The sequence below is a fragment of the Octopus bimaculoides genome, chromosome 2 (assembly GCF_001194135.2).
Source record: "Octopus bimaculoides isolate UCB-OBI-ISO-001 chromosome 2, ASM119413v2, whole genome shotgun sequence".
Lineage (NCBI taxonomy): Eukaryota > Metazoa > Mollusca > Cephalopoda > Octopoda > Octopodidae > Octopus > Octopus bimaculoides.
Window position 1 is genome coordinate 132,428,463 of NC_068982.1, and position 11,708 is coordinate 132,440,170.

At 35.6% G+C, this 11,708-nt stretch overlaps 1 protein-coding gene across 1 annotated transcript in view; it reads right to left on the reverse strand.

Moving 5' to 3' along the window:
* The window catches only part of LOC106867967 (potassium voltage-gated channel subfamily KQT member 1), a 255,118-nt gene that overhangs the window by 103,665 nt on the left and 139,745 nt on the right, over window positions 1-11,708 (reverse strand). The window contains exon 5 of the mRNA XM_014913048.2: window positions 8,489-8,615. Within this exon, the coding sequence (XP_014768534.1) occupies window positions 8,489-8,615 (127 nt within the window). The remainder of the gene's footprint in view (window positions 1-8,488; window positions 8,616-11,708) is intronic.

Below are 11,708 nucleotides of genomic sequence, written 5' to 3' on the forward strand. Positions count from 1 at the left end.
TGGTGGTGGTGGTGGTGGTGGTGGTGATGGTGGTGGTGGTTTTCTTTTATTTTCAAATTTGATTCAATTTGTTTTATAGAATATAAATTGTTTGTATTGAGTTTTCTGTCTCCTTATTAATGTTTCATTCATTCATTCTTTCTTTCTTTTTTCTTTCTTTCTTTTTCCCCTTCTTTCTTTCTTTCTTTATTTTCTATTAGCTACTATTTGTTACATTTATAAGAATTATCAGGACAGGATTTTGAGATTTTCAGACTATGAATTGCATCTTTGTGTGCTTCTATGTTTCTACACTTTATTTTTATGAGTCTATTATTTTATTATCATCATGTGATCTTGTCTGAAATACATACTCAAAAGTAAGCATCTTCCACTCTCTTCCTTTCAATTTCTTCCTCATATAAAACAAACAATATATATAATGAAGGGTTTTTGATATAGTTTCTACCATTAGCAATACCTTGTGTATAAGACCAAGTCACTTAACTCTCAAGCCCAGTGGTTCTTAATCCTTTTTTACCTATGGACCCCTTTGATTACACTTTGCTCTACTGGGCCCTCATAGCCATTTGATGTTTAAAAATTCTTGTTATATTTTTATAATTAAATATTATTAGAAATTATATTTTAAAAAATTGTTAAAATATTTTATGTATTGTAGAAGAATAACTGATCTAAGGCGGCGAGCTGGCAGAAACGTTAGCACGCTGAGCGAATTGCTTAGCGGTATTTCGTCTGCTGTTACGTTCTGAGTTCAAATTCCGCCGAGGTCAACTTTGCCTTTCATCCTTTTGGGGTCGGTAAATTAAGTACCAGTTATGCACTGGGGTTAATGTAATAGACCTAACCCCTTTGTCTGTCCTTGTTTGTCCCCTCTATGTTTAGCCCCTTGTGGACAATAAAGAAATAATAACCGATCTATTACACAAGAATTTTAACAACAAAATCTCACATGGCCGCCCAGGGTCAAACGGACCTTGGGTAAGAACCACTGTGATAGCTTGTGTATCCATAATTATGTATTAAGGAATGGTATAGTTCACATCAAAACACCTTAAGAACTTTGTCAAAAGTAATATTTGTGACATCATCAGTAAAGCCTTGTTCTATTTCAAGTTGGAGAACCTACCTAAATTGTCTGCTTATGGTCTCCACGTGCTTTTCATTTCATGGATTGGAAACTTATTGTTCTATTTTAAGAGATGAGGAATTATGTACATTATTTACATTCAATGGATATTTTTCCTCATCTTGTTTGTTGTTAGCACAACGTTTCGGCTGATATACCCTCCAGCCTTCTTCAGGTGTCTTGGGGAATTTTCGAACCTGGGTTCTCATTCCTAAGGTATTCTTCAATGTTGTTATTATTATTGTTATTGTTCAGGTCACTGCTTAGAATCGAACTCGGAATCTTGGGGTTATGGCCAGTCATAGAGTGACTACACGTTTCCTATCCACAAAGTGCTCAGCCTTATAGAAGACTCATCAGATTCCAATAGTCATGAACATATGTATGTTTGACAAGTCATCTATAAGGCTGACCCCTTTATGGATAGGAAACTTGTAGTCACACTATGACCAGACATATAATTATCTTCTTGTAAACACATTATTACTCTGAAATTTAGAGCATGCTTCATTTTCAGATATGCAATCCACTGAGGTGAGAGAGAGAGAGAGAGAGAGAGAGAGAGAGAGAGAGAGAGAGAGAGAGAGATATGCATATATATGTATATGCATATGTATACATATTCACATACACACATGTACATGCATATCTAAATTCTTCCATATTCTCTTTCACTGAACTTACAAATAGCTCACTAAAGAATTGTGACATCTATCAACATCTGCACTCAAGTGCACTTTTGATTATAGGATTAAAAGATATTAACAGGACAATCGATGAGGCAGGAAAGCAAATGTAATGGATGTCAAAGAATATGTATAAGCAGCCATGTCTCACTTGTCACTAATAATGATTTCAAACATTAGGAACAAGGCCAATTTTGAAATAAGAACACAACATGGTATTATATTTGTATTGATATGGGAAAATAAAAGGGTAAAAATAGGGAAAATGTAGTGTTCACAAACGCAAAAAGAACAGTAATTCCAAACTAAAACACTGATACCAGAATGAGGTGACTAGACATGAGTGTTTGGACATTGACAGTTTGGACATTCAGCCTGTTTTGGTGACACATGTTTTGACACTGAAGGTAAATGCACACACACACACACATACACAACACAGAAATATACACATACAAATAGAGAGAGTGAGAGAGTTTACACATACAGACATAATTGGATGCCCACACAAATAAACAGAGAGAGAGAGAGAGGCAGATAGACAGATAGATAGATAAATATATAGATAGATAGAGAGACAGAGATAGATAGATAGACAGAGAGAGATGGTGGTGGTGGTAGTTTTGATGTTGTTGTTGTTGGTGGTGGTGATAATGGTGATGATGATGATGATGATGATGATTATGAAGAGGAGGATGATTGAAAATCTAAGATGATTTTTATGAGGACTTTGATATCCAAACCAGAAGTGATAAATCTAAACACTACAGTGGATGAACACATTTCATCATTGATGACAACACTATCCATAAAGTGGAAGATGGCATTTTGGAGGATCACTGCATAACTATTTGGCAACTAGCCCAAGAAGTGAAGATAAGTGCAGGGTCCATGGAAAAAAATCATTCATGACTATTTGCACATGCGGAAATTCTCTGCACGATGGATTTCCCAGATGTTCACACCTTTTCAGAAGCAGAGGCGAGTCAATTGCCCCCAGGTTCTTTTGGCAATGTGTCAAGAAAATGAGGAGGAATTTTTCAGCAGACTTATCACACAGGATGAAACATGGGTCCATCACTATGATCCTGAGACTAAAGTCCAGTCAAAGCAATAAAAGCATGATAACTCACCACCTCCAAAGAAGGCTCATGGCCAACCCTCAGCAGGCAAGGTGATGCTCACAGTCTTTTGGGACCAGCACAGAGTAGTGATGATGGATTTTCTGGCAAAGGCACCACACTTAACTTCATATTATGCTTCACTGCTGCAGAAATTGTGAACGCCATCAAAGCAGAGAGGTGTGGCATGCTGACCAAAGGAGTCTGCCTCCTCCAAGACAATGCCCCAGCTCACAATGTGCATTTTGCCCAGATGAAAGCACACTCCTGCAGCTATGAAATCCTTCCTCATCCCCCCTTATTCTCCTGACCTCATACCATTTGACTTCCAGCTCTTTCCAGCCATGAAGTCTTTTTTGAAGGGAAGCATTTTTCAGATGATGATGAACTTATCTCCAAAGTAAAGTCTTGGCTACAGATGCATCCTAACAACTTCCACAGACAGGTATTCACAGTTGCATAAAGCAATGGGAGAAATGTATCACTATTGGTAGTGGCTATTTAGAGAAGGGTGGAGGCGCAATGGCCTAGTGGTTAGAGCAGTGGACTCGCAGTCGGAGGATCGCGGTCTTGATTCCCAGACCGGGTGTTGTGTGTGTTTATTGAGCGAAAATACCTAAAAGCTCCACGAGGTTCTGGCAGGTGACCCCTGTTGTACTCTTTCGCCCCAACTTTCTCTCACTCTTTCTTCCTGTTTCTTGAGTAATGCTGCGATGGACTGGCATCCCATCCAGCTGGTGGGGGGGGGGGAACACATACGCCATAGAAACCGGGAAACCGGGCCCATGAGCCTGGCTAGGCTTTAAAAGGGCGCATAAATAAAAAAAATTTGGAGAAGGACTAATAATTATGTCAAGTTTCGTTTATTCCGGTCCTTAGGAAATGGGTCAGGGGAAATCTTTAATGAACATCCTTTGTATGCGTATGTGTGTATGTGTGTGTTATGTATGTATGTACATACACACATACATGCACACATATATTTCAATATACTACAAAGGTACTTATGCATGAGAAAAATACCTATGGATTTTAAAACTCAATTTTTAACATAGCATTATGCTTCAGATATCATATAATTCAATACATTAACAATAGCACCTATGATAACACATAAAGTTTATAATTGGCTGAAATGATTGTAATGAGCAAACCATGCTAACAATGGTAGAAAGCAAATACTATCAGTGATATTTCAATATAATGCATTTCTTCTTCTCTACAACCATTCCTATAACAATCAGGAATGTTTACATCCACACAACTATTATCAACAGTAATTATCATCATATAACATAATTATCAACAATCAGCAATAGCTATTATATAACATAATTATAAATAATTAATAAGTCATTATAACTACAAAATATGAATAATAAATATGATTAAATAATATTAAAGAGAGTTGTAATTATGTGAGAGTCATTTTGTCAGGAATATTTTGAAATATAAATCTGTCATTGTTGCAGATGTGCATGTGTGTGTGTATGTGTGTGTGTGTGTATTTGAGTAGTAGTAGTAGTAGTAGTAGTAGTAGTAATTGTGGTGGTGACTATAAAAAAAAAAGGCAGAAATAATATTGTGGTACTGTTTAAATACAAATAAAGATGATGTCTTTATATATGTCAAGGCATATATAAGAAGTTAACTTAGTAACAGTTCAATAAATTAGATACTGTAAATCCTCGAGTATAATCTGCACTTTTTTCCCAAAATTTAAAGGTCAAAATTTCTAGTGCGTACTATATACGAGGTTAAAAATAAAAAATATTTTCTAAGCAAAATTTTCTAAGTGATAAATATGTAAAGGCAATTTACTTAATATTTATTTTTCACAGACGTTATTACTGTTATTTCTTTATTTTCTGCAAACAAAGTGCACAAAAAAGCTAGACGTTTGCATTATGTTATATATACAATAATAATAAAGGATGTTACCATATATATATATGTTTACAAATCAAGGATGTTATATAGACCTCCTTAACTCAAGTTAGAGAAGGGGTGCGTATTATGCACAAGGTTTAGGTTTTGCAGAGGTACAGCCCCCTAAAAATCCCCTGCATATTATACTCAAGGGCGGACTATACTCGAGGATTTACGGTATAAAATAAATCTAAAGGTATAATTGTAAATAGGTTAGAAAAGGTCAGATATCTGTAAATTCACATATCTGTACTACTACCATTTATCACCTTCTCCTCTTCAGTGACCCTCTCCCATTTCCTTTCCTTCACTTTCTCTCCCCCAGACTGATATTCACTGCATCCATTGCCACGTCCATCTATACTCATCTGTCTTATTATTTTCACACTCTAGTGCACTTACCTATCCCCCCACCTTTTTTGTTCGGCTACCCCTGTTTTCTTTCTCTCTCTCTCTCTCTCTCTCTCACCTTTTATCTTGACTTAACATCCCTCTTTCCAGATGAGCGAGCCATGTATTCACCTCTTCAGCAAGACACCTGCTCCTCTCCGCCCATCATACTTCCATATCTCTCAATCTTATACCCCACTCAGTTGAGGGGTCTTGTCTTGTACGTACATGGTGACCTCAGCACTGCTGGTGCCATGAAGAAAGCCAGTAATGCATTAACAACATCCATCCCGGTGACATGTTAAAGGTACCTGGTACACTCTGTGGAGTGGTTGGCATTAGGAAGGACATCTAACCATAGAAACCAAGCCAGGACAGACTGGAACCTAGTGCAGCTCTCTAGCTGGCCAGTATCAGCCAAACTATCTTACCCATACCAGCATGGAAAACAGACACTAAAAGTTGGTGATGATGATGATGATGATGATGACGATGATGATGATGATGATGATGATGATGATGATGATGACGACGATGATGATGATGACGACGATGACAACGACGACGACGACGACGACGACGATGATGACAATGACGATGATGATGACGATGACGATGATGATGATGATGATGATATAGGAATGCAGAAGTGGTCTTTTTCAGGTTAGAGTCTCGAATATATATATATATATATATATATATATATATATATATATATATATATATGTATGCAACAGCAGCAACAACACCATCCAAGATGTCAGAAAAATCCGCCATGAGCCTCTTCTAAGCTACTCTATCAAATTAGCCATATACACATTTACCTGAGTTATATTATCAAAGAAATATCTAGTGTATATGTTTAAAAAGTCGCTCAATATTTCTTTGTGTCACAGACAATCTTAAAAATAATACTAATTAGGTCTAGTTTCAATAAGACAAAACAGATGGTAGTTGACTTTGAATCTCTCTTGAGATGCAATAATAGTGTATCATAGATACTAGAAAAATATGAATTAAACATTTTGCTTAGTAACTCAATGAAACATCTGCATTTCTTATGATTTCAAGTAGATTTGTCCTTTGCCTTATCTATTGAACAGCGAATATTTTAGCTGTGTCTGTGTATGTGTGTGTGTGTATGTGCTTGTATATATACGTTTATGAATGTAGAGTGTCTCTGTCTCCATGTAAGATAATAATGTGTGTGAAAGATAGAGAGAGAGGGAGAGGGAGGGAGACGGGGGAGAAAGAGTGTGTTTGTATGGTTTCTAAGAAACAAATCTGTTATATTCATATAATTGTTTCTTGTTAGAAAACAATTGAATATCTCCACACGCTCTGAATTTAAAGAGTATTAACATGTTTAATCCTTTTGTTACCATATTTAATTTTAGTTTCTTTCAATTAATTTTAAATATAACAAAGAATTTAGTAAAATAACTTAGTTATCTCGTTTTTGGATTTGATTTGCAAGATTCTTTATGTGAGTTTGTGTGTTGAATCATATTCTGTTGTGTCTGGGGAGAGTCATTCTCTTTTGGTACCTTATAGGTGTGTAATATGCAAGAAAGAAAACTGCATTGGTGTGGACATGCGATGCACATGGAGAAAGACAGCTGTATAAAGAAGTGCTGCTCATTTAATGTGGATGGCAGTTGCAAAAAAGGGAGACCCAGAAGGACATGGGACAAAGTGGTGAAGGCTAATCTCTAGATTTTGAGCCTAATGGAGGTGACAAAAGACCAGGATGGCTGGCAATATGTGATTCTTAAGAAGACATACCTACCTTGAAGAAACTGAGTGTGTTAAATTATAAGGCACCAAAAGAGAATGACTCTCCCCAGACACAACAGAACATAGTTATCATTAATGTAGTGTTAGGAACATAAATTGCGACTAAGATTTGGTGGAAGATTTTAATTCAAAACTTATGAAATAAAGACATTTGTACAACAGAGCCAGAGGTGGTTTCAGCTGGGTTGGTAATGAAAGGGCTAAGGTGTAGATTATTCAAAAGCTCTGAGGCTAAGTGGCTTGTTTCTCAACTATGTGATCATAAGCTCAGTCTCATGCCACAGCACCTCGGGTGAGTGTCTTTCACTATAGCCCCTGGCTGACCAAAGCCTTGTGAGTGGATTTGATGGTTAGAAATTGAAAGAAGCCTATTTGCTATATCTGTGTGTATGTGTGTGTGTATGTGTGTGTGTGTGTGTGTGTGTGTGTGTGTGTGCACGTGCTCGTGTTCTTAGTGATCAACTCTGAAAAGATGAAAGGCAAAGTCGACCTAGGTGGAATTTGAACTCAGAATTCTGCCAGCTCACCACCTTAAACAATTATGAATATTGATAGCATCTCTAATTTGGTTGCTAGCTGTTGAATATTGTGTATGGTTTTCAAAACATACTTTAGTTGCAGAGAAGATATGAACTCTCCAAGTTGTAATGATAGTAACTAGTCCAGGAAAGCAATCTCTTGGAATAAAAACAGTGTAGAGGGGCATTTAATCTTACTAGACAACCTCTCAAGTGCTAGTGGTGTAAAATCTATCAATTTCATGCTACAAATTGCTACAGTTGTAAAAAAACAAAAAAACAAATAAGAGAAAACCTTACCCCAAAGCACAACATACACAAAAATCAATGAAAACTGCCAACTGCATTAATAGGAATGACCGTGATGCAGTACATAGTTGGGAGGTAGCTAATTGTGATTTTCCAGTTTGTTGGTAAAGACTTTGATACAAAACATCGTAATCCTTATCAGTATTTTAATGTCCATTTTGCTATGCAACAATGAATTGGACAGGTCTAATGTATAGCACATCATTAATTGTCTTGGTCTTTTGTTATCTTCTTGGCAAGGTTCAACATCTTAGAATCTTATCTAAGCAAGTCTTTTCATGACATGTCCAGTTTTACACGTTCACAGATACACTTTATGGACCGCACACCTTGTCCTTGTGCATTCATTGTTCATTTATGTACTATTTCCATAAAGCCATACCAGTAGAGACATGTCTCCTGTTGATGCTTCTAATGTCCAGAAATTAAATGCAATGTTACCTCTAATCTCTCAGTCTCTCTCTCTCCCCTCTTTCTTTCTCTCCATCTCCCTCTCTATCTCTCTCTCATACATGCATTTTATACTTAGAAATAATAACAACATCAACAGCAACAATAGCAATGACAAAATGGATTGACAATTCAGAAGAGAATTTGATTAAGCCTTACCTATAATGGAGATTGGTTTGCGAGCAAAACGTATGCGTCCTCTGAGACCCATGTATTTACTACGACATCCAGCAGACCACAAACGCACTATATATTCTATCCCAAAGAATAAAACCAACACAATTTCCTGCAAAAAAAAAAGAAAATTTAATTTTTAATTTAATTTGAGATTAAGCATTCTCTGAAAAATATAAACTTTCTCTTACAGAATAGCTGGTCTCCACTCACAATAGTTGGGTGAGTTGTGGTTAAAGTAAGATATGTGTTCTGATTTGAAATTTAGAGGTAAACAAGTTCATAATGTTTTGCTATTTAAGGGTCAATACATTATCTTTTAAATTTAGCCATTTATATGAATTAATAATTATTATAGGAATACCATTATACTGGAGATTTCTGAAGCAGAATAATCTATAAAATATATCTTTGCAATATCAGGCAAGATGTAAGATCAGCTCGTTCATTTTAAAAGATATTATCAGAAAATTGTCAGAAGACAATGAGAAAGCAAGCCATTACATCTGGTTGAAGAGAAAAGGCAAGTGGTGCAGCAGGAATGAGCATTGAGGCAGATAACAACATCTGGCTCAGAATTACAACTGTTGAATCAACAAAGCTCTTATTGTTGTGCAGAAGTTTTTTCGCTGATATAGATGGATGACCCATGCAGCTTTGGTGTCATGGTGGAAGGGGGCCAAAACACTTACAGAGCTGCTTCACCATCTGATGAGATACTGACTCCTGCATTTGGAGACTGAGAACTGCAGCACCCTTAGCACACAAATGTTTGCTTCAAAACATTTGAATCTAAACCTAATCAGACTGTCTTCCTGATTTCCCAGGAATTTTAGACTTGGCACTCAACTGAATTTATATTGGGAATTGAGAAATCCTTTATTAAATTTTAGTCGGACTATAAACTGATCAGCTAATCAGATTAAAGATAGGTTGCCAGCACAGAATTATGCTGTTTACAAATGTCTGCACACAATAGTACTAATTTAGGTGTTGTTTGAGTATTTTTACCAATCTTCCCTCTGCAAAACAACACACAAACATTTCCAGAGAGAAAAGAAAGACAAAGATAAAGGTTGTTTCAATTAATGAAGTACAGCAAATTTTAGAAGATCCTAATAAAGATCAACAGGAATTTCATAATTTCTATGTGGATGATGATTTGAAATCAGTTGAAGATAGAAGATTTCAAGTGGAATGTTAATAATGATATCTTAAATGAGAAGTGTAGTTCTTGGTTACCTGATGGTAGTGATGTAATACTGGTATTAAGTTCACAAATTGTCAGCTCCAGATAACACCCTTAATTTTAATATGTTTCTGTTCAGTAGTTTTAAATCAATCTTATTTAATTTAATCTATGTGAAGTTTTACGTGCTCACTGTGTGGAACTCAAGTATTCAGACATTAGTTAGTCTCTTTGTTCAGAGCTGACGGGAAAATTTAAACAAACACTGAGGTTTTTCTTTTCTCTTATACTCTTATTGGTTTTAGCAAGAGGATGTGGCCATGCTGGGGCTCTGTCATTAGTGGAATTGCTTGTTTCTTTCAAACTCATTTTCTAGCTGTCTCTATAGATTTGGTCCTGATGAAGTAGTGAGTTGGACAAAACTACCCTTCTTTGCATTTCTTGCTGTGATGTAGGTTCATCTGGTATATCAAATAAAAATTTGTCTAAATGTTCTTTGAATACATTCACATCTATGCCTTGTAGCTCTCTGAGGTTGTTTTGGCCAGGTATTGAAAAGTTGAGGGCCCTTGAACCTTAAGTGTGTGTGTTATATATATATATATATATATATATATATATATATATATATATATATATATATACAAAGCTGGCCAAAAGTCACCTGACAGTAAATGAAAACCATTTAATTCACAGATTTATCAGTGTTTAACAACTGAATGAATTTAATAAAAGCATCTGAATATGAAACATCATGAAAAATGTTCAAACTGAAATCCTTCTTGAGCGACACATTTTTCCATTCAAGTCAATACAGATAGTGTTTATGGAATTTTGATTTACTGTTGAGTGACTTTTGGCCAGCAGGGATTAGTGAATATTGCCAATCTCAGTACTTGTCTAGTACTTTACTTTATTGACCTCAGAGGGATGAAAGGCAAAGTTGACCAGGTAGGATTTGAACTCAGAATGTAAAGAGTCAGAAGAATGCTGCAAGGTATTTTGTTTGATATTCTAATCATTCTGCCAATTCACCACTTTTGACAAATACATATTTACATTAATGGATATAATATCCTAATATATTTTCCTTTATAAAAAATGTTTTGCACATCTAACTTAGATATTAGAACAATGGGGAGGGAAGAAGTTGATTAAATTGACTCATGTTCATTAGACTGGTTTTAATTAAGAAATTCTTGAAGGATAGACGATGAAGTCAACCTCAGTAGGATTCAAAAACAAAAAGTAAAGTGATGCACCCGAAAATCAAAAGTCACAATGGTGTTCTACCAAATCTCTGCTGATTCTGCCATCTGCTACGCTTTTGTATAGGGAATAACGAATTTATATGTGCAAGCATTGTGTTATTTTCTACTGAAATATATACATCTAACTTCATTCCTTCAGTGTACCAAGTTAAAAGAGAGTCAGCAACCTATTACAGCTGTTAATCATTTTGTCAGGAGTTAAATCTCACTATTGATACTATGGAAACCAGAGCTGAATAACAGTTTTATGAGTTATTTATCTTAATCTAGCGATAAGATGGTCAGAGTCTTTATAATTATATTTCCTGCCAGCTGTACTTTACTAACTACTATGACAGAATCTGTTTCTTCAACAGGTCTGTTGTGATTCTGCTAATTCCAGCCAACTTCACTGAAAGCATGGAGGAACACTTGAAAGATAAATTACCGTTTAGGCATTTGATAGGCTCTGAAATATGTCTTAACAAGTTCCAATTATTCATCCTTTGTGGACACATTGTCGTCATCATCCTTACCATCATCACCATCACCATCATCATTATCATCTTCATCATCATCATTATCTCTATTATTACTTGATATGGTAACATGTAACTTCATCTGGTTATGCAGAGCCTTTTGCTTACACAAAAATCATGCAAAATATCAAGACATGTCAAAATGCTGGATATACCTTCATGGTGGACTGCAAGCAGTGTATATATATATATATATATATATATATATATATATATATATATATATA